Source organism: Salvia splendens, chromosome 11 (assembly GCF_004379255.2).
Source record: "Salvia splendens isolate huo1 chromosome 11, SspV2, whole genome shotgun sequence".
In the NCBI taxonomy this organism is placed as follows: Eukaryota; Viridiplantae; Streptophyta; class Magnoliopsida; order Lamiales; family Lamiaceae; genus Salvia; species Salvia splendens.
In genome coordinates, this window is record NC_056042.1 from 19,201,323 (window position 1) to 19,225,601 (window position 24,279).

At 40.0% G+C, this 24,279-nt stretch overlaps 1 protein-coding gene across 1 annotated transcript; it reads left to right on the forward strand.

Moving 5' to 3' along the window:
- The first annotated feature begins 2,008 nt into the window (after nucleotides 1-2,008).
- Nucleotides 2,009-7,943, forward strand: LOC121754148 (probable galacturonosyltransferase 14). Its single transcript, XM_042149496.1, has 6 exons — nucleotides 2,009-2,756; nucleotides 3,726-3,781; nucleotides 3,910-4,065; nucleotides 4,300-4,890; nucleotides 5,847-6,146; nucleotides 7,106-7,943. The coding sequence occupies exons 1-6, from the start codon at nucleotides 2,528-2,530 to the stop codon at nucleotides 7,385-7,387; spliced, it is 1,614 nt and encodes a 537-aa protein (XP_042005430.1). The 5' UTR covers nucleotides 2,009-2,527; the 3' UTR covers nucleotides 7,388-7,943.
- Nucleotides 7,944-24,279: the final 16,336 nt, after the last annotated feature.

Below are 24,279 nucleotides of genomic sequence, written 5' to 3' on the forward strand. Positions count from 1 at the left end.
TCTTAAGCACGGGAAATAAACAATAAACAAAACGGAAACCCGAATTACTTGTAATTTCGGATTTGGATGGGCAGGACAATATTATTTCTGTAGTGGTTGCTAATAATATTCCAATATAAGTTTGTATAAAATTGTGGGTTCAATTTAATTAGTAAAAAGCTAATTGGGCGAGGCCATATCCAAAACCTTCCATATGTCCCTGACTGGACCCAATATGTAACTTAATATAAATAGGAGAATAAAGGAGACAGAAAACACAATAAATTTTAATTGATATTTTCGTCCCCCTCTCTGAAAAGAAGAAGACGATTTTTCAGCTCTCCTCCGTGAGAATTTTATGTCTTTTTTATTCGAGTCCTAGTATTTTGATAAGATCGACCCACACTGATTTCAGAATAAAGCTAGGGAACCAGTCAGAAGATCCATGGTCTAGTATTGAAGATCACCACGTGGAGAAGGCGCAAGCAATCAACGATTCTTTTGGAGAATCAAATCGGTAACTCTAAACTGCAGTATTCATGTTTAGGATTTATTTTCTTTAAGCATGAATTATTTGCGTTCCAGCATGTAATTATCTGTTCAACATGTGAATTGATTAATCCCATAAAGAGTCAATAAGATCCTTATCTGATTTATTTGTTTTGTACAAGTGTTCTGCTGTGCAAGGGGCACAAAATCCCAATACAAGCATCATGTGGACTCGAGAGTAATTAATGGTTGGGCTCTCTATTAGCTCAGTGCAGGCAACAATTTCTTCAAAACAAACAACTGAATGTAACTGAAATAGGCTGTATCATGGAGTGAAATCGTAAATTAGAGGTTTTTGTGCACAACCAGCGAGTGCTTGGTACATCTGACAAGTGCATTTTGGGACCGAAAGTACAATAGAGTCGACACAAATAACCCACAATTTCAGCTCACAACGACTAATAAATAACAATTTAGAGAGCAGTTCAAATGTAGGCGTTCCCCATCGAGGCAGAGCACAACTAAACAAACACTCAACAAACGCCCAAAAAAATCTAACCTTTGGGAAATGAACAAACAGATGCGTGTTTGCGGGATATAACGAAAGCGTTCGCCAAGTGATTAGAACCACCCTCAACGACACCTACAATTAACCAAGGTCCCTCTATTAGCCAAACAAAGAAATCTAACAGTGTTCCCAGAGCTCTCGAACAAAAAATCTGCTTCTAATCGAGCGTTGTAACCCACACAACACCGAAAATTGAGTTAGAAGAAAAATTCTATTGTAATGTCACGAATCAGTGAAACGTGGTCTGCGTCGACCACCAACACTCACCTCATAGGGAAAAGATCGATTACCGCCGAGGGATTACGTGATGGAGAGAAAAGGTGAAGTGATATTGGGGAAGATTAAAAAATAAGGAGGGTATAATTGTAATCTTGTGTGCAATTCTGGATGTTAATTATACTCCGAGAATTTAAAACCACCTTAACAACACGATTTGAATTTGGACAATTCACAAAGGAACAGTGCGGGTCTGCTTGTTTTCTAGGGATGTGCAGAATTGTATCCCATAAAGTGAAAATCAGAATTGGAGCAGAAAAAGGCCCATTTCTGGGTTTATCCGAGATGGAGAATGCCTTCTAAATGACCTATTTATGGGATAGAGAGAATATCTTTTTCGTCCGTCCCATAGAAATATGCAATATATCATTTTTCATTCGTCCCATAGAATAGTTCATATCTATTTATGAAAACAAAATTTCTCATCTATTATTTTATTACTTATGGACCCACCATACACTACACAATTTCAACTACTTTTTCATCCTAATGACCTGGGATATAGAGTGTCTTTTTATTTTTTTATTTTTTTATTTTTTTATTTTTTTATGTATATGGGGATACATAGTATTGCACAAATGAACATCTTAGTTTTTATTACAATTTAAAACAAAATAATAAACTAATTACTGATACTTTTGTGTATATACTTTAGTTTTAATAAGGAAAAAAATTGAAAAACGTAAATTGAACAACATCAATAGTTTCTCTATCTACATTCCCTCTTCCGATTCACAGAGAGAGAGAGATTCCATCATCTGCCATTAACGGCAAAATCTAGAGAGACAAAGAGAGGGAGGGAGATGTCAGGATAATCGATTACTTGCTTTGCTGTGATGATTTAGTTTATGAATTGCCCTCACATTTATGCCAATTCATATGTTCGTTTATTTGCTTAATCTATAGATAGACACGGAAATCGGGAAAGCAATCGGGAACCCTAGGGCTAGTGGGATTGGGCAGGATTTTGTTGGATAATTTCAATGCTTATGAGTTCAAAGCTGGAAGGAAAATCGAGATCGTTGAATCGCCCCGGTGGCGGATCTGATGGTGGAAAGAGTTTTATTGATTTCGAAGAATTGTTTGGACCTTGTTCCTTTGAAGAATATTTGGATTGATTGCTGGTGGTTGTGTGTGGGGCAATTGGTTGAATTTTGGAAGGTTAGAAGGGGGGAATAGGAAGCTAGTGGTGGAGAGGGCCGGCGGTGCAGGAATATGCAGCTGCACTTCTCACCTAGCATGAGAAGTATAACGATATCGTCTAGCAACGGTGGAGGAAATGGAAATGGAAGTGGAGATTTGATGAAGATCAAGGTCGCAGCTCGCCACATTTCGTATCGCACGCTGTTCCACAGCATTCTTATTCTTGCGTTTTTGTTGCCATTTGTGTTCATTCTAACAGCTCTTGTCACCCTTGAAGGTGTCAACAAGTGTTCCTCAATTGGTACGTTGTGAGATTGTCCTACTTCCTTGGTTCATCAGTTAATATCATGATTTAATTATTCATTTTGTTTACTTTAGATATTTATGCAATGGCATCTATGTGCTTTTAGCTACTAAAGTTGTGTGGATTGACGTGAGACCTGAATTATTACTCTCTTCTTTATGGTAGGTACTTTATGATTGTTGTGTGAAACAAGATATATTATAGCAATGCATTTGTTCAAGCATTCTGCCTGTATATGTTGTTCTTGTTCAATTATATTTTTGCTATGGCTGCTTGTATAGACCATTTTCTTTCTACATTAGATTTAGAAAATATCAACACCATCTACTAAAAATATATTTTCCATCCACTATTGCAAGTAGTCCCTTTATGCTTTTCTACAAATTTGATCTAGAGATAATTTGGTAGTCTTTTTTTTTTAGATAATTTGGTAGTCTTTAGCAACCTGGTCTTCTCTACAAATTTATCTAGAGTGTGTGTGCCTTTGTTTACTTTTTGAAGATTAGCCTAGATAAATAAAAATAGTTCAGCTTAGTCCCTTGTTTAATTTGAAGGATTGGAGTTTCGGATTATCCTTAGACCCATCACCATGACACCTCTTATTGCTAATTTTGCTTGATTCTTATCCCATTGAAAATGTGGGTTTGGAAATCCTAGTATTGAGCATAAAACTAGTCAACCCTCTATCTTATCAATCTTGAAAAGTAAACACCCCCTAGATGCTTAATGAAGAACCATGATGGATTAGCCCCATGTTGGATAAAATCTCGCATGACCCTACTTAAAGTCATTTATATATAGCCCAACATGCAGATAATTCTGTCAAGACTGTTCTTCCTTTCCTTTTGTGATTTTGGACAGATGTCATTGATTTCATTTAGGCATTTTAATGTGAAGCTGTGATTTTTTATTTTTTTCCAAAATCCTACATATGTGCTCTCAAAATTATTTTTTTATTTCTTTCAGATTGTTTAGGACGTCGGTTAGGACCAAAGCTTCTCGGTAGATCCAATGAGTCTGGGGTAAAATTATTTTATAATTTGTATATTCATATCATTATTTTATCATGCAATTATCTAGATGATGGCTTGTATCCATCATCAGTCATAAAAGATAAGCTAAAGTTTTGTCATTGTTATAATGATGACAGAGGGTGGTGAATGACATTGTTAAGATTTTGAATCAAGTAAACTCTGAGAAAGTCCCTGACACTTTGAAGATCCCAGAGACTTATAGTCAGCTCCTTTCTGAAATGAAAAACAGCAAGTATAGTTCAAAGGACTTTGCCCTGATTCTGAAAGGAATGGTATGCATTTGCGCGTCTCATTTTTTTCACAGTTTCGTACTATTTGTGGTTAGCAAATAATTTATGGTGAAGTTTTTTCCTAAATCAATTTACATGTTCTACTTTTACCATGTGTTTTATTCATGAGATGTTAACCTGTGCTCCAATATCAGCTTTAGTTCTTTGGATTTTCCCAAGTGATTTTGGTTTCAAACTTTTTGTTTAAAATAAATAAACTGTCTTTTCTACTTACAGGTGGAGAGATCTGAAATAGAAATAAGGCAGTCCAGGTTTGCCGAGCTTATGAATAAGCATTTTGCAGCTAGTGCCATCCCCAAGAGCATTCATTGCCTTTCGTTGAGGCTGACTGATGAGTATTCTTCCAATGCTCATGCACGCAGGCAATTACCTGCTCCTGAGTTACTTCCTTTGCTCTCTGACAACTCCTATCATCACTTTGTGTTATCTACAGACAACATTCTTGCTGCTGCAGTTGTTGTCACATCTGTTGTGCAGACTTCGGCAAACCCTGAAAAGATAGTTTTCCATGTCATAACTGACAAGAAAACCTATGCTGGCATGCATTCATGGTTTGCCCTACATCCTTTGCCTCCTGCTATAGTTGAAGTAAAAGGCGTGCATCACTTTGATTGGCTGACACGAGAGAATGTTCCGGTTCTTGAAGCTGTGGAAAATCACTATGGTATTAGGAATTACTACCATGGGAATCACATTGCCCGGGCCAATCTTAGTGATACGACCCCACAAACATTTGCCTCCAAATTACAGGCTAGAAGTCCAAAGTATATCTCATTGCTTAACCATCTCCGTATATATCTCCCAGAGGTAATTGTTTGCTATTAAACATATAGATTGTCCATATTGTATGGTTTATGATCATATTTTATTTGTTTTAATATGGGGATGTCATACCCAAATATATGCTAGTGGACTAGTTTATACTCCCTCCGTCCCATCTAAGTTGAGTCATATTCCTCTTTGGGATGTCCAAACTAAGTTGAGTCGTTTCCTTTTTTTAACAAAAAACAAAACATCCAATCACTCTTACTTTATTCCATCATCTACTTTCCTCTCTCTTTATCTTTCTTACTTTATTCATCCCTCCTACTTGTCAACACAATTTCTTAATCTCTGTGCCCAAAAGGTTTTGTCTCAACTTAGTTGGGACGGAGGGAGTACATGTTTTCATGTCAGCACATATCTTCTTATGTGTCTAAATATATGTGATCCTGGGAGATACATTAGAACCGCAAAACCCTAAATTGGCCAAGGTGAGGTTAAAACTTCATCCTTTTTTAGACAATTGTGACGATTAATCTCGTTCCCTTGCTTGAAAGTTTACATTATGATCTCTTCAGTTGATGCCTATTTCATTTTAAATAGTTTTTTTTTTGCTATTTCATTTTAAATAGTTGAATCTTCTTTTGCTTATGTTTTAATCAAATTCAGATGAAAAGTGTATTGTCATTGTTCTCTTTATCTTGACCGTTCAAGTTCTTAATTCGTAGAATCATATTATATAATGAGATAGTTTGATGGATCCATACTTTAGTAGATGCCATGTCAAATAGTTGGAAAATGACATTTGTTTTGCCTAAATGACCATGCATTTTTCTGGGACGTCAGAGATGAGCCTTTGTTTCTCACTTTGACGGTTTATATCTTTATAGTATGGATAAGATTTGAAAGTTGGTTTCAACAATCTTTCTGAAGAATATTTTCTTTTCTTTCTGAAAAGATCTTTAAATTAACAAATAGAATGATTTTTATATGTTTTTCAGCTATTCCCAAACCTTGATAAAGTGGTGTTCCTGGATGATGATGTTGTAATTCAACGTGATCTGTCTCCTCTCTGGGAAATTGACCTTTATGGAAAAGTTAACGGAGCTGTTGAAACTTGCAAAGGTGATGAGTGGGTTATGTCAAAACGAGTCAGGAACTATTTCAACTTTTCTCATCCACTTATAGCAAAGAACTTGAATCCGGATGACTGTGCATGGGCATATGGAATGAATATTTTTGACTTGCATCAATGGAGAAAGACAAATATTAGAGATACTTATCACTCCTGGCTTAAAGAGGTACACTAAAATTTCTATCCAGTTTAAGTCATTGCTCGTATAATCTATTTTTAATGTGATTAATCAAAGAGGATTTCTTTTGGAAACAAAGTCCAAGTCTTTATTTTAGCTGCTAGGGCACCAGATTTCTAATTACCTGCCTAAAACCTCAAATCTCTCACATATGGATATATACATACCTATCTTCCCTATGGTTGAATACTTCCCATTTTCAAAGAAGATAAAGTTGGGTTGTTTGTTTATCCATGTATCTTTGTTCTTGTAATGGTGCTCCATGTAGTCCTTATTGTTGCTCCGATGAGCATATTTTCCATTATCTTGTTATCTCCAGGTTGCGTGTTTGCCTCAATCATCATATTAATACATATGCCATTATGTAAAATTCTTCCGATATTATCCTTGTTTGAACTCTACCTACACACCCCTTTTGTGGCCCATCCACCTTCAACCCCATTCGGAGCCTTTTTCCGCTACAATACCATTCTTAGGTAATTATTGATGGAAATAAACATGCATCTATTCATCACTGTTTCTGATGTTTAATCTAACTACTTGGTGAGGTAAACAAGCGCTTTGCCGTAGCAGCCCAGTAAGAATATAACTAAGACCGTCTACTCTTTTTTGTTACAACTTCGACAGATGCTGATGATTAAGGATACCAGTCTAATATATTTCAGATATTGATCTTAAATTTAAAAAAATTAGATTAAATATATGCAAAAAAAAGAATAAATATTAGAAAATAAAATAAAATGCACCGAGGCTGCTGGAGATGGTTAATAGGTTAAATCATTAATGGCACCTGAGAGAACGAGTTGGTTATGTCTTGCGAGAATTTCATTTTTGTAGAGTCTTGTAACTGTCTTATGATGGGCACTCATTATCAGCATTTTAGATGAAAATAATTTAAAATTTCTATTGTCTATTAAGTGTTGTAATGTGGGTGGTGTCTATTGCAGAATCTGAGGTCAAATCTCACCTTATGGAAACTTGGAACTCTTCCCCCAGCTTTGATTGCTTTTAGCGGTCATGTTCATCCAATTGATCCTTCCTGGCACATGCTTGGGTTGGGCTATCAGAACAAGACGAATATCGAAAATGTGAAAAAGGCAGCTGTGATCCACTACAATGGCCAGTCAAAACCTTGGTTGGAGATTGGATTTGAGCATCTCCGACCATTTTGGACAAAATACGTAAACTACACTAGTGATTTTATAAGGAACTGCCACATCTTGGAGTAGTAATGACACCAGACATGCACCAGGAAATTATGAAACAAAAGACGGAGGGAGGCATTATGGATTACAAACTCAAAAGTGTTTTGGCAGGTAATATTTATCAATTCATGATTAAGTGAGAAAATGGGGATTGTGGCCTGATATGAAACCCGTGTTTTGTTTGATTCGCTCCAATCCTCGAAGAAGAGGGCTTGTATTGCAATCGAGGCATGAGATTCATTCTTCCAGTATGTAAAGTAGCATGAGATTCATGATATATTATTTTGCATCTCCATAATGAGGTGTGACCCATGTTTTAGATATTAGAAGGGAATAAGGGTAAATGCGGTAGTCCATTGCATCAAATGATAGACCTAAGATACATCAAATCCGTTCCTACTATCTCCTCAGTAGACTCGAAGACGACACTTTCCTCTTGTTTCAATTTCCATTTTTCTGTTCAGATTTTTGTTATGATTCTCCCATTATTTCCATTTTGGCTGATATTATATATATATTTTGTTAGAGTTTGTATACTAAAAATCACCTTTCGAGTGATTGAATACTGTAAAACCCTTTATTTTATTTTTCAATGGATGAAACAGATTATTTTTGTCTTAATGTTGTTATGTTTTACATTTAATGGATGTTTATTGCATGTTTAAATATATAAGTAATTTAACAAAGTCTAAGTCTTTGTTTTAGTAGACCGGTTGTGGGCGTCGTTCACTTTAAGGTACTACCGTCAGTTCTGAATAAAGAAAAATAAGAATTTCACAACCCAAATAGGCCTAGACTACCTATTGTGAAAGGTTGCAATGCCAGTCCGCATATTTCTAAGTCTTACTGAAATAAGATGACATTGGTGTGGTAAAGCACTGAATTGGATCCTACAGCGAGACAAGTCTTTATGCTATCTACTGAAAGACGAGGTCTTGATAAATTATTTATTTCTTAATCAATGTACGTTAGCATTGAACATACGGTATTGATTATGCCCTACTTTGACTTACCAAAAGGTGCAGGTTTTTCGCAACCCAATAATCCTAGTATATTGGGTAGTGGTGATTAATATCTAGCAGTGCTAGGATTGCTATTAGAGCATCCACAATGGCGGCGAGCGCACTGGCTAGCCGATTCCCGGCGCTGGCCGGTCCGCTCGCCGAACCATGGCAGTAGGCGAGCGCCAAATCGGCGAGAAAAACAGCGAGCGCACGCCGATTCCCAGGCACTGGCCGATGCGCTCGCCGATCGGCTGGCCGCCATTGCAGGCTCCCGACCGGCGAGCGATCGGCCAGTCGATTTTTTATTTATTTTTTATTTAATTTTCGAAACACTATATATACGCGATTTGTACATCATTTTCGGCAACTGACCCCGAGGAGAAGAGTTTTCTTCACTCAATGCTCGTGAGTATGCGGGCCGATTTGAATGCCGCCGCGGCACAGACGCGGGCTCAGATGCCGCATATTTGGGGGTCCCGGATAGCGGCGACGACGGCGACGGCGAGGAGTGAGGCGGAGGCGGGGGGCTCGTGTGTGAAGGAGGAGTTTTTTTAAATTAATGTAATTTTTTTTAATTAATGTACTTTTTTTTAATTAATGTACTTTTTAAAATTTTAATATTATTATTGAATTTTCCCGTATCTGTGTCGTAAATTTTATTCCGTATTTTGTGTGATTGTTAATTATTTGTTTTTTCATAATTTTGTTTATGGTGGCTAGGATATGGCTGGCCTATTGCTTGTCCAATTGTTTGTCTAGATGATGTGGCAGGAGGAGTTTTTAGTGCTGATGATGTGACATGTGGAGTTTGTGGCTAGGCTATGGCTGGACTATCTCTATTGGTGATGCTCTTATATTGAATCGTGCGTAAGGCGAGTCTCTTTTGATAACGTCCTCAAGAGGAGCTCAAAACAAGGCTTTATTATTCGGAACATAGCTAGTTGGTATTTGATTACTCTATGAATAATAAATAAACGTTTCTTGCTAAGTCCATTTTTGGAATTAATAAGATGTTAATTAACTAAGTTCATAGCAGACACTAATTAATTAATGGACGTTTCTATCTTAAGCGCGGGAAATGAACGACAAACAAATGGAAACCCATATTACTTATAATTTCGGATTTAGATGGGCAGTGCAATATTACTTCTGTATTGACTGCTCGTAATATTCCAATATAAGCATGTATTAAATTGTGGGTTCAATTTAATTAGTAAAAAGCTAATTGGGGGAGGCCATATAAAAAACGTTCTACAAATCGCTGAATGGGCCCAATATGTGATTTAATATAAATAGGAGAATAAAGGAGACAGAAAATACAATTATTTTTACTCCAAAATTTTCGTCCTCCTCTCCTTCTCTGTGAGGGACGATTTTTCCTCTCCTCCGTGAGAAAGGATTTTGTCTTCTTTATTTAAGTCCTAGTATCCTGGTAAGATCAGCCCACACTGATATAACATAAAATCTGGGAACCAGTCAGAAGATACGTGGTCTAGTACTCAACATCTTCACGTGGAGTAGGCGCGAGCCATATTCGATTCTTTTGAGAGTCTTCAAGGTAAAATGGCTTATCTGTAGAAAGCCTGTTTTAGATTTCAATTATACTTAAATCATGATTTAATTCAAGTTATAAGCATGATATATGTGATAATTCCGCGAATAGAAATTGTCTAAATAATCTGCTAAATAAATCAGATTTATTATGTGATCAATTTGATGCATGCTTCCACTGCCGGTTCAATTGGTATCAGAGCCAGTCTTTGCCTCTGATTATTTGGATTTAAATTTCGTGAATTAGTTCCTTTGATTTAATTGGTACCTTGTTGATTTCCTTAGTTATTTTTAAATCCAATTAAATCTTGCCACATTTTATTCCCTCACCCCAAATCAAGTTAAGAGTTGAATTATTTCCTTGTGGCTAATTAAGCCAATTTTCGGCCCCCCTATTTGTAGAGGATAAAATATTTGTTTCCTATTTTGTGGAATTTCTTTTATTCAAATAAATACCCAATTTAATACATATGTCTAATTAATTGGGGATGTGAATATTTTCCTTCTATTGTGTCTCCATCCCACACGTTTTTTTTTGGCTTAATTTCCTTGTGGAAATTTATTTAATTGTTGGCTATTTTATGGTAGTCTTTTCCTATAAAGAAATTACCAAATTTAAATCCTATTCTATTTAATTGAGAATTTAAATAATTTCCTTGTGCACATCATCAAAATTTTCGCCCTCCCTCATTATTTTCCTACTTGGAGATTTAATTTATTTTGTTCCCTTGTTTATGGAATATTCATTGCTTTATTTCCTAAATTGTGGATCTATTTCTCTCCAAGTAAATACCAAATAATTCTTTGTTTAATTGTGGGATTTTAATTATTGGCCCCTATTTTATTCTCCAACAATTAATTAAATTTTGGATTTAACCTAGAACTATAAAATCACCTAAACTAAACCCTAGCCCCCATTTTTCTTCCTACCCTAGCCATCCACCCCCTCTCTCCCTCTCTCTCACACGCCTCTCCTCTCCCTCTCCATATTCTCTCCAAAAATCCACCATTCATCCTTGTTCTTGCATCTGTTAGAGTTGATTTTCAAGAGTTTCCGACGAATCGCATCAAATTCTTGTTTCCACCGATTCGTTTTATCAAGAAAGGTATATTTGATTCATTCTCTCTCATTCTTTTCATTTAACCCTTGTTCTTGAACCCTACATGCGTATAGTGAGTGTAGGAATCATAGATCGCAAAATTTATCGGTGGGAATTTGTGTTTGCATGAGAACTTAGATGAATATGCATTTTTGAATGAGGTTATGTGGAGTTTAATTTGAATCCTTGGTGAATAATGTGAGTTTATGTAAGAGCATGATTGTGAGAAACTTTTAAGCATGATTGTGTGTTATAAGCATGAAAAATTGTGTTTGGATGATTGAGGAAGAAACCCTAATTTCGAAATTCATAAGCTTGAAATCTGTGATGTTCGGACAGTGTATTCCGACGTGTTTTTGACCCATCAAACGATTGAATTTTGACACAAAATTTTAACTGAGTAAGATTTAAGGCGCTTTCTGTGTTGTGTGTGAATTTCAGCCCTTTTTGATGAAAGATGAATTTTTAATAAATTTTTGAAGTTGACTGCGCAATTAAGTCAGAAACTTGTATTCTCGACTAGAAAGTTTCGTTTTCTATTTGACCAACCAAATGGCCTCCTTTTGATGTGAATTTTGAACTATATTAAATTTGAAGTGTCTTCTGAGTTTTGTGAAAATTTCAGCCTCATTGGACATCAGATCAATTTTTGGTAAATTTTAAAATGGAACTGCACAGTGCTGCCAGAATTTTTGTGTTCCGACAAGAGAGTTACATTATTGTTTTGACTGACCAAATGACGTGATTTTGGTGTGAAATTTTAACTGGATTAACTTTAATGTGTCTTCTGTGTTGTGACCAAATCTTAGTCTCATATGAGGTCGTATAGATATCTGGGGATTTTTATAAACCAACCGCGCAGTTCTGCCAGATTTAATGTTATGTGGAAATATCACTTGTTGCCAAGTTTGAGTGAATTATATGATGCATGTATGATTTAGGAATGTATCCTATGACGTGATTATGTGTGACACGTTGAGAAATATTATGGCATGTTTTCCTTATGTTGATGAATGTTGGGATGGGTGAATTTAAGAGAATGATAAAATGAACGATAGGACATGCATGATAATATAATTTGATGGAAGGCTAATTGTGTTGTCGTTGGCAAGGGTGATTGGGTATACGTGAGCTCGAGGAATGAGGGTTGCCATAAGTTGGATTTTGTGTTGTTTAAACAATCGAGGTGGGCTTTCTCTTTCAAATCTCTTTATTTTCTGAAAATATGTTGTGGTGTTATAAGGGTGGTTTAACTATTATGTCGTGCCATGTTGTTTTTGGTTTATGAGATTGTTGCCTGATGCCTAGTTCGTCTGAGCTTGCTCCGTTAGGCTATATGGCTGTGTTGTGAAACGAATTCGGGTCTGAGTAGGGCCGCAAACCCTATCAGGCTGTGTACACTAGTGAGATCGTGAGCCGTCCTTGCTAGTCGGCTGGTCTCGTGGGCGAATAGTGTGGCCACACTTTCGTCGCACTGTGATATGATGATTGTGATTGATGGATTGATGTGAAAAGTGGGGAGACAAATTGTCTGGCCAGACTTGAAATATTTTTGTGTTCTCGTGATATTTCTTACTACATAGAGAACTCGAGATCACTGATATGGATGACATAACTATATTAAAATATTTTCGGCATGAGCTCATTGAGTACAACAAGTACTCAGCCCTGCATATTCTTTTTCTTTATGTGCAGGTTGAGCGGGATGTTGCGGAGGATGTTGAGTTGGCCTAAGAACTTAGGATGCGTTGTGTCTTCATACATAGGCGTTATCCTCGCCTCTCTTTAAACCTTATTTCCGCTGCTATATTTTGAACTATGTCTCAAGACTTTAATCTTTTTCGTACTGTGTTTGGGCATGTTTGGTTGTGTTAGGTTTTTAACCGAGTATTTACAATGTTACTTTAAAATGGTGTTTATGTAATTTAAACTAAATGGTTCTTTAAAAGTTAATTTTTAATATTTATTTTCCCCGCTGCTTCTTTTTTAAAAAAAATATTTATCATAAGTCGTTTCTAATTAATAGTAAATTATAACCTTAAACTTTTTAAACTAAAATATTTTTCTTCCTTTAAGCTAATTGAGTTTTCGTAAACTGTTATCCTTGTAAGTTGTCATTTTTGTCGTCCCTTGGTCACGATCGGCGCGTTTGTAGTACCCCTAATATGGGGGGTCGTGACACGCTGTCTCGTCTCCGGCAGCCCGTGCCCTCCTCTCGAGTCCAGGGAATCACCACCGACGGACTCACAATCAAATCACCACTTTGCAGCTGCTTTACTGCAGCCGATGCTGCCCGCTTGTGGATGCCTCTCGCAGCCCGCTGGTGCTGCTGCATTGTCATCGCTACTGCGACATCGCCTTCGCAGTTGCTACTCGGTGCAAGTGAAGCTCGCACGGCGCCAAGATCGGCGCTGCTCGCCGCTGCTGTTGTCACGCCCGTCCTTTCTGAGGATAGAATGAACCTTTTATCGCAACTTGGGAGGGATATTAGAAGCGGGGAAGAAAGGGGAATTGTAGAACGTCTAAGAATAAATCCATATTAATCCATAGGATAGAGATAAAAATTAGATCATTTATCCAAATCTGACTAGGATTCATCTTGGAATTAAATCCATATTAATCTATAAAATAAGCATAAAATCTAATTAATCCATGATTTAATTCATAAATTAAATCTTATATACTATACTAAATTCAGAAAAGATATCTTCAAATAATTCTAAATTAATATTGAATTCTTTCCAAAATTGAATGCAAGGATTTGGAAACCCTAATTCCTATTTGGAAAGTGAAGTCACGAGACGAGACAAAGTGACCTCACGCATAGGGAAATCCTAATCTTGCGTCGTCGTACTCCCACTAAACCATAGCCGCTGTCTCATCTCCGGCAGCCCGTGCCCTCCTCTCGTGTCTAGGGAATCACCACCGACGGACTCCCAATCAAATCGCCACTTTGCAGCTACTTTACTGCAGCCGCTGCTGCCTGCTTGTGGATACCTCTCGCAGCCCGCTGGTGCTGATGCGTTGTCATCGCTACTGCGACTTCGCCTTGGCAGTTGCTACTCGGTACAAGTGAAGCTTGCACGGCGCCAAGATCGGCACTGCTGTTGTCACGCCCGTCCTTTATAAGGATAGAAGAAACCTTTTATCGCGACTTGGGAGTGATATAAGAAGCGGGGAAGAAAGGGGAATTGAAGAACGTCTAGGAATAAATCTATATTAATCCATAGGATAGAGGTAACAATTAGATAATCATTTATCCAAATCCGACTAGGATTCATCTGGGAATTAAATCCATATAAATCCATAAAATAAGGATAAAATCTAATTAATCCATGATTTAATTCATAAATTAAATCTTATATAATATACTAAATTCACAAAAGATATCTTCAAATAATTCTTAATTAATATTGAATTCTTTCCAAAATTGAATGCAAGGATTTGGAAACCTTAATTCCAATTTGGAAAGCGAAGTCACGAGACGAGACAAAGTGACCTCACGCATAGGGAAATCCTAATTTTGCGTCGTCGTACTCCCACTGAACCGCAGCCGCTGTCTTGTCTCCGGCAGCCCGTGCCCTCCTCTCGAGTCCAGGGAATCGCCACCGATGGACTCCCACTGAAATCGCCACTTTGCAGCTGCTTTACTGCAGCCACTGCAGCCCGCTTGTGGATGCCTCTCGCAGCCCGCTGGTGCGGTTGCGTCTTCATCGCTACTGCGACATCGCCTTCGCAAATGCTACTCGGTGCAAGCGAAGCTCGCACTACGCCAAGATCGGCGCTGCTCGCCGCTGCTGTTGTCACACCCGTCTTTTCTAAGGATAGAAGGAACCTTTTATCGCGACTGGGGAGGGATATAAGAAGTGGGGAAGAAAGGGGAATTGATGCACGTCTAGGAATAAATCCATATTAATCCATAGGATAGAGATAAAAATTAGATCATCATTTATCCAAATCCGACTAGGATTCATCCAGGAATTAAATCCATATAAATTCATAAAATAAGGATAAAATCTATCTAATCTATGATTTAATTCATAAATTAAATCTTGTATAATATATTAAATCCACAAAATATATATTCAAATAATTCTAAATTAATATTGAATTCTTTCCAAAATTAAATGCAATGATTTGGAAACCCTAATTCCAATTTGGAAAGCGAAGTCACGAGACGAGACAAAGTAACCTCAAGCATAGAGAAACTCTAATCTTGCGTCATCGTACTCCAACTAAACAGCAGCCGCTGTCTAGTCTCCGGCAGCCCGTGCCCGCCTCTCGAGTCCAGGGAATCGCCACCGACGGACTCCCATTCAAATCGCCACTTTGCAGCTGCTTTACAGCAGCCACTGCTGCCCGCTTGTGGATACCTCTCGCAGCCCACTGGTACTGCTGCGTCGTCATCGCTACTGCGACATCGCCTTCGCAAATGCTACTGGGTGCAAGCGAAGCTCGCACTAAGCCAAGATCGGCTCTGCTCACCGCTGCTGTTGTCACGCCCGTCCTTTCTGAGGATAGAAGGAACCTTTTATCGCGACTTGGCAGGGATATTAGAAGCGGGGAAGAAAGGGGAATTGTAGAACGTCTAGGAATAAATCCATATTAATCCATAGGATAGAGATAAAAATTAGATCATTTATCCAAATCCGACTAGGATTCATCTTGGAATTAAAACCATATAAATCCATAAAATAAGCATAAAATTTAATTAATCTAGGATTTAATTCATAAATTATATCTTGTATAATATACTAAATGCACAAAATATATATTCAAATAATTCTAAATTTATATTGAATTCTTTCCAAAATTGAATGCTAGGATTTGGAAACCCTAATTCCAATTTGTAAAGCGAAGTCAAGAGACGAGACAAAGTAACCTCAAGCATAGGGAAACCCTGATCTTGCGTCGTCGTACTCCCACTGAACAGCAGCCGTTGTCTCGTCTCCGGCAGCCCGTGCCCGCCTCTCGAGTCCAGGGAATCGCCACCGACGGACTCCCACTCAAATCGCCACTTTGCAGCTGCTTTACTGCAGCCACTTGATAAGTCGTATTCTAGGCCTTGGTTACTGGTCAGTATAATGTGCATAATTAGAATATATCTGCAAAACAGTTGCTAAAGTGTGCAGGGAAGTGTTCTAGCCAGTATGGGAATGTTAGGAGAATTCAGGTGAGAAGGGCGTCAGGATGTTTCTATCCTGACCAGTATGCATGCCAAAAAGGCTCGAGATGGAGAAGAAGGATAGCTGGGAAGATTAGCCGCAAACAAGGGGGCAAAAGAGTCATTTCATGTTTGAAGTCTACCCTAAAAATCAAGGGAGGTCTACCTATAAAAGGAAGCCACTTGGAAAGAGAATCATAATCGACGAGTTCACCCACTCCTACACTTAGTTAGCAATCTCTCTTCGGTAGATCAATCCTTCAGCATTATCCTTCATATTCTCGTTCCTCGCCGACAGCCATGGTCACCTGAAGCTCATCAGTTCGCCGGAGTTCCACATCCCTTCGTTCCAGTCAGCGTGTTTCGTAGTGTTAACAGTTTCACCGCCCGGAGTGGCAAACAATCTTTATTTGCTTTCTTAGTTAATCGCACTTTGTTTACTTACGTTGGATTTGTTGCACTTTCAATATTTGCTTACTTTGCAGTCTTAATTGTGATCCAAACGTTTCTATGATTTGAAGTTGTTTTTGTGCATCGGTTCTTGTCTGATCTCGTTCTTTTCTGCCTAGGTAGCTTAAATCCAGTGGTTACTGTAATTTCCAGTGTTGAATTGCATGTTTTCATTTCTGTAGTTAATCTGCCTGAGTTTGCAAGTTTAGATAGCTAATAGATTTTAGATCTGAAATGATTAAGTGTGAAAGACTAGTTTACGTGATTTCTGCCACCTTGCATGTCACCCAGTAAGCGTAATTTTAGTTTCGTTAGTTTAATCTTTTGATTTGGAGTTTTAATTATTAGATCTGTTCTTGTGAAGTTGTTATTCTGCATTTCTCGTTCATGGAATCTGAGTTGTTTGATTTGTGTTCATACTTGTTGGAGAAGACAATGTCCACATCCAAATTTGGACCACTTTTGCTTTTTAGCTACTTTTGCTTTTGTCCTTTACTTTTCTTTACTTTTCAGCTGTCGCTTTTCAGATCTGTAGGCCTAGTCACCTAACTACCTCTTTTCCCCTGATATTCCGTTTAGCCTTTTATAGTAAACTCGTACTTTCCATATATTTCCTGAACCCTATGCTCTCCACATTCCACGTACACAGCTACATGTCAATCATCTTTCTCCCCGCCTCCTAGTCAGTAGAGTAACATCTTAAATTCCTGCCTAGATAAAGTCTCAACCCAAAGCGTGGTAGCTAACCAAACCTTTCCAGAATTTCACCACAATTCCCAAAGCGCATTCATCTCTGTGGGATTCGACCCTTACATCCACTATACTAGTCAGTAGAAGTGGGTTGAGGAATTATTGATACCAGGTTCAGGCATAGCTGGGGTTCCATCCTGATCAGTAGGATACATCCTGTGCTCGACACGACACCTGACACAAACCTGCTCTTTCAAATGGCGCCGTTGCCGGGGATGAATGGTGTTATTAGCTGTTATTGTGTGTGAAACTTTGGCGTACATATTGTGGATAATTTTTCTATTTCTTTTTATTTCAGTTTATGAGAAGCAGTTCGGCTCCTGACCAGTGGAGACCGAAGATACTTTAGCAAGGATCTATACTCGTAACCACTCGATCCGGCCTGTCGACAACTTTGTCTGATTTATGTTCGAGTATTGACGAAGAACAAGACACCATAGAAGGAGGAATACCAGACAATCCAAGGCTACAATTGGAAGGCAATCCAAGGAGAATGGCTGACCACGATGATGACGATTCAGAGATCGGAACGCTGAATGCGTATACTGAAGGAGAACCACCACAAGCTATAGTAGTCACCCCGGGGCAGATAGCCTGTGATGTTAAGCTCCATGTTATTGCAATCCTGCCCACGTACTATGGAAAGAGCTATGAAGGCCCTTACGAATTCCTTCATGAGTTCTGTAAGATTTGTAGGGCACAGAGAAGGCCAGCAGGGGCGACCGAGGATGACTATAGATTGAAGGCATTGCCGTTCGTTCTAAAAGGGGAGGCTAACACCTGGTTCATGCGACTGCCCCCAATTCCATGGAGAGTTGGGCAGATTTCAAGTCGGCATTCTTAGGGGAATTCTTCCCGTCATCAAAGACGAGCGCGCTGAAGAGAGAGATCACTAGTGTGAAACAGGGGTACGATGAACCCTGAGTGACTATTGGGCGAAATATATGAGCCTCTTGGATGCATGTCCGAATCATCGTATGGCCGATATAGAAATACATCATACCTTTTATGAGGGGATGAACAAGGCAACAAAGGACATAGCAAACTCCTCGCCAGGAGGAAGTTTCACGCAGTTAAGGGTCAGTGAAGCTAAGAGAGTCCTAGGGAAGTTATTGAGTGCAAAGAAGGAGTACGACAATTCAAGAGATGGTTACAACAAAGAAAGGATTGCTAGTGCCTTGTCTACTGACTAGGAGCACAAGTTCGAGCAGAAGATGGATTTGAAAATGGACGAATTGAAGAAGACACTCCTTAGCGCGATCGAGAAGAACGCACCACCCATTTCCCCAACTAGGAACTACAAGGGTACAGAGCAGGGAAATCAAGGACCAGGCTATGATCAGCCTAATGATTTCGTCAATATGGAGCAAGTCAATGCTGCAGGGTACTATAATTCTAATAGGAATTGGATCCAGGGAAGGCAGCGGGACTCACCATGGAGGGACCATCCGAACTTTCGATGGGGAGACGGGAACCAAAATCAGAGCCAAGGTCAAGGTCAGAACCAATACAACCCCCACCCTAACCAGAATCCCAACCGTGGCCCAGCAAATCCTGACCACCAAGCCAACTGGTCAGGAAGGAACCAACAAACCCATAACCAGAACTCACAAAACCAGAACCCGAACCCTGTTTATATACCACCCCACTAGAGAAACTTTCAAAATTACCAGAATCAGCCTAATCAGGGTCAACAACATCAGCAGAACCAAAACCAGTTCCAAAACCAAAACCAGAACCAATATCACCAAGACCAGTACAACCCTCTTGACCAGTATAACCACTACCCATCTAACCAGAACCAGTAAAACTTCCAAAATTACCAACCTAACCAAAACCCCCATTATAACCATCACCAAGGACCAAATTAGTCCCAATATCCTAACAGGTCGAGGAGATCTATGGAGGACATGATGGGAGAATTGCTTGCTTCGCAGCAGGGCATCAAGGGTGAGTCGCAGTCCAATAATAAAGTAGTGCAGGGGATGCAGAATGCCCAGAAGGAGCATAAAGCGAACATTGATATGATGAATAGGCAGTTGGCCCAGCTGGCAAGTTCGATGGGTGAGTTAAAAGGAAATTCAGGGAAACTCCCATCTACAGTCCATGTGCCTGAGAAAGCAAACGTGAGCAAGGTCACATTGCGGTCCGGTACCTCCTATGAGGGGCCCAAACCAAAGAATTCCAGTGGGGAATCAAGTGGAGCAACATTACTGAGAGACGTTGTCTCGGAAGAGGAGCTACACAAACCTCTACCTCATATGCAAGATCCATTTTTCTTGAGTGAAGAACCGTCGAGGAACAGTGAAACCGGAAGCAGGCAGCCCAAGATGGACCCATCTAAGGAAAAAGAATTGACGAAGGAAACTCCAGCCCAGGATGTGCCCGAGAAAGACTTCGGGAAGGCTGTCGAGGAGCTGGTCGAAGAAGAGAAAGGGAAAAAGCCATTCCCTTATCGTTTCGTGACCAAGAGGAAGAAGGAAAACCCAGTGGATTACATGTCAATTTTTGGGAAGCTGGATGTCACCATACCATTCCTCCAAGCCGTGAAGCTACCCCCGCTTGGAAAATTTATCAAAGAATTCATAGCCGGGAAAGCCCAGAAGGATGGTAAGATCATGGTGGAAGGGATAGCGTCAGCAATTGTGCAAGAAAAGCTACCACCCAAGAGAGCAGACCCAGGTATGTTCACTTTGCCCATAACTATAGGAGATGTAAAAATCGAGCATGCAATGTGTGATCTGGAAGCTTCTATAAATGTTATGCCATTGTCAGTTTATAATCGGCTGAAGGGAGTAACGTTATCCAGCACTAGGGTATTAATCCAACTGGCTGATAGGTCGTGTATAAGTCTTGAGGGAGTGTTAGAGAATGTGTTGGTGAGAGTACATGATTTTACTTATCCTGCTGACTTTTACGTGATCAAGATGGGTGAGTCTGAAGCTAGGGAGTCTAGCGGTATTTTGTTAGGAAGGCCATTTCTTAGGACAGCCAAGACGATTGTAGATATGGCCGAGGGAACAATTTGTATTGATTTTCATGGAGAAAAGTTTACCTTTGATATCAATGAGGCCATGAAAAAGCCTATCGATTCTGAAAATCTATGCTATATGGATGTAATTGACCCTCTAGTCCAAGATTTTCTTGAGACTGAATTATTGCAGGAAAAGCTACAAGCATTGGATGTATATAGGCAGGCTGATGTAGAGGCAGCTGCATGGTGTGACCTGATCAGTAGCCAAGGGTTAACTGATGAAGAGATAGAAGGAGCTATTAAGGACTTCTGCTAGAAATCAGAATTTATTGGAGCCGCAGGGGCTAAGCTACCAGTCAGTACAGATGAACTCTCAGAGGGAAAATTAGAAAAGGAAGGGGATGCTGCAAGAAACCCTCTCCCAGCAGACACACTTCCCCCACAAGTTGAATTGAAGAATTTGCCAGCAACCCTGAAGTATGCCTTTCTCGGGGAGGAAAACTTATATCCGGTGATAATAAGCAGTAGCTTGACAAAGGAGAAAGAAGCAAGGCTACTGAACGTTCTAGGCAGGAACATGAAAGCAATTGGATGGAGGCCTTACAGATTTGGTGGGAATAAGCCCTGACGTCTGCATGCATCATATTAGGCTAGAAGAAGGGGCGAAGGCACATCGAGATTCGCAGAGAAAGGTGAATCCCAACATGCGGGAGGAAATATTGAAGGAAATCTTGAAGTTGTTGTCATTAGGGATTATCTATTCGGTGCCCGATAGCGAGTGGGTCAGCCCTGTGCACATGGTCCCCAAGAAGTCTGGGATTCAAGTGGTTCAAAATGAGAGGAATGAGCTGATACCGACAAGGCTAGTCACTGGTTGGCGGATGTGCATAGACTACCGCAAGCTGAACGCCGCGACCAGGAAAGACCACTTCCCCCTACCGTTCATCGATCAGATGTTGGAGCGACTGACTGGGAAGAAGTACTTTTGTTTTTTGGATGGGTACAATGGGTATTTTTAGATTTACATGAATCCTGAAGACCAGGATAAAACTACCTTCACCTGCCCGTTTGGAACCTATGCGTACAGACGCATGCCGTTCGGACTTTGCAACGCTCCGGGAACATTTCAACAATGTATGATGAGCATATTTTCTGATCTAATTGAGAAGTGTATAGAAATATTCATGGATGACTTCACAGTCTACGGAGACTCTTTCGACTCATGCCTTCGTCATTTGGATGTAGTCTTGGAGAGGTGTCGAGCGAAGAGCCTAGTCTTGAATTTTGAGAAATGTCATTTCATGGTCACAGAGGGCATCGTCCTAGGGCATGTGGTGTCAGAGAGGGGTATCCAGGTGGATCAAGCCAAAGTGGACATCATTTCCAAACTACCTTTACCTACTGACCAGAAGGAAATAAGGGGTTTTCTGGGGTACGCGGGGTTTTATTGCCGATTCATTAAAGACTTCGCCAAAATTGTCCAACCCCTCACCAGACTCCTACAAAACGAAGTAGAATTCAATTTTGATAATCAATGCAAGGCTGCTTTCAACTTGCTTAAGGAAAAGCTGATATCCGCACCGATTATCCAGGCTCCTGACTGGGATCATCCGTTCGTAGTGATGTGTGATGCCAGCGATTATGCAGTAGGAGCGGTTCTAGGTCAGAAGATCGAGGGAAAAAGGTATGTGTTCTTTTATGCATCTAAGACATTGAATCAAGCTCAAAGGAATTATGATATCACGGAGAAGGTGATGCTAGCCGTGGTTAATTCATTCGAGAAGTTTCGGCAATACTTGTTGGGGTCAAGGGTCATCGTTTATACTGACCATGCAGCCATTAAGTACCTGGTTACCAAGAAAGAATCCAAACCCCGTTTAATCCGATGGGTACTCTTGTTACAAGAGTTCGATTGGGAGGTGGAAGACAAGAAAGGAGTTGAGAATAAGGTTGCGGATCATTTGAGCAGGATAGTGCAGGATGGAAATAGCGAGGAGATGAGAGATCGATTCCCGGAAGAACACTTGTGTGAAGTTATTTTCACCGCCAGAAAAATTGACTGGGAAGAAGTGATGAAGCTTACTGGCCAGGATGTGACAGAAAGAGGAAAGGATAAAGTAGGGGAGGAGCCATGGTATGCGGACCTAGCCAACTACCTCGTTTCAGGAGAGCTTCCAGAAGTGCCGAACGTCACCAAAGCTCAAAGGATGAAGACCAAGAGTGAGTCGAAATACTACTTTTGGGATGACCCGTATCTTTGGAGGGTAGGAGCCGATCAAGTGATAAGAAGATGCGTTCCTGACTGGGAGCAGAGGGACGTATTGACGCATTGCCACTCTCTGGCATGTGGAGGACATTTCGGTCCCAAGAAGACGGCGAGAAAGATTCTGGATAGCGGATTTTATTGGCCAACCCTCAACAAAGATGCCTACGAGTTTTGTAGAAGTTGTGAGCGTTGTCAACTGACCGGTGGAATATCCGCGCGAGACGAAATGCCGCAAGTACCGATCATTGTTTGTGAGTTGTTTGACATATGGGGGATGGATTTCATGGGCCTTTTCCCTCGTCGTATGGGAACTTATATATCTTAGTTGCAGCTGACTACGTCTCCAAATGGGTAGAGGCCAAGGCCACGAGCACAGACTATCAAGCCCCTACCACCCGCAAGCGAACGGGCAGGTAGAGATCTCTAACCGAGAGATAAAGAAGATTCTGGAGAAGACCGTCAATCCTTCCAGGAAGGACTGGAGTATGAGGTTAGAGGATGCTCTATGGGCATATCGCACAGCCTACAAAACCCCCATAGGAATGTCCCCGTACCGAATCATTTTTGGAAAGATGTGCCACTTACCAGTGGGAATTGAGCACCGAGCATACTGGGCAGTACAACAAGTGAATATGGATGTTACAGCCTGTGAAGAGGAAAGGAAGCAGCAGCTGCAGGAGTTAGAGGAACTCGGATTGGAGTCGTTTGATTCAGCCATGTGGTACAAAGAGCTAACCAAATTGTGGCACGACAGGAATCTGAGGACCAAGGATCTTCATGTTGGGCAGAAAGTACTACTCTTCCAGTCGAGGTTGAAGCTCATGCTTGGAAAACTCAAGTCGAAATGGACAGGGCCTTATGTCATCACCGCACTCCATTCTAATGGAGCAGTGGAGATTTCAGGGAGTCTTCCTAACTCTGAACCTTTTATTGTGAATGGGCATAGGCTGAAGGTATTTAGGGCCAAAAGTGATGTGGCTGTAGTGGATGAGATCCCACTGCAACCACATACTTAGGTTTCATACTGACCGGTAGGGTGGGGATTGGAATTCCGCTAGGCTAGCTCTTTTTAGCGTAATGTACATATGCTGGCAAAGTAGAATTCCAATTTTCCTAAGGAAGATGTAAATACGGTACATATGAGGTAGTTAATTAATTTGAACCTTTGCATGCTAGTTAATTTAAGAAAACCCAAAAATATTTTTAGGACCTCAAATGTTAATTGGGAGTACGTACCGACCATCAAAATACCATTTTGGTGAAACTCCCCAATTTATTTAAGTGTCCTTTTTACTTTGTTTCTACTCTAGGAAAATATAGGGGGAAATCATTATAGAGCAGAATATGAATTTGGTGCTTGCTGTAGCTTTGCAGGCGGGCAGCGACTGACAGGGAGCGTGAGCAGAAAAAGGAGGGGCGACCACCAATCAGAGAGCCAACTTTCCCAACCGTCTCTCCCTCGAATCGGCGCTACCTAGAAACCGCCTACAGCCGGTTACAACCCATACCTGCGCTATTTCTTCCCCATTATCAAATCATTCGTCCCATTTTCACTTCACAAACCCTCGCCTAAATTTTCTCTCTGCAAAATCTTCCGAGCTTCAACAGAAAAAAATGAATAAAAAACAACACCCCATTTCCACCGAAAATCGCCAAT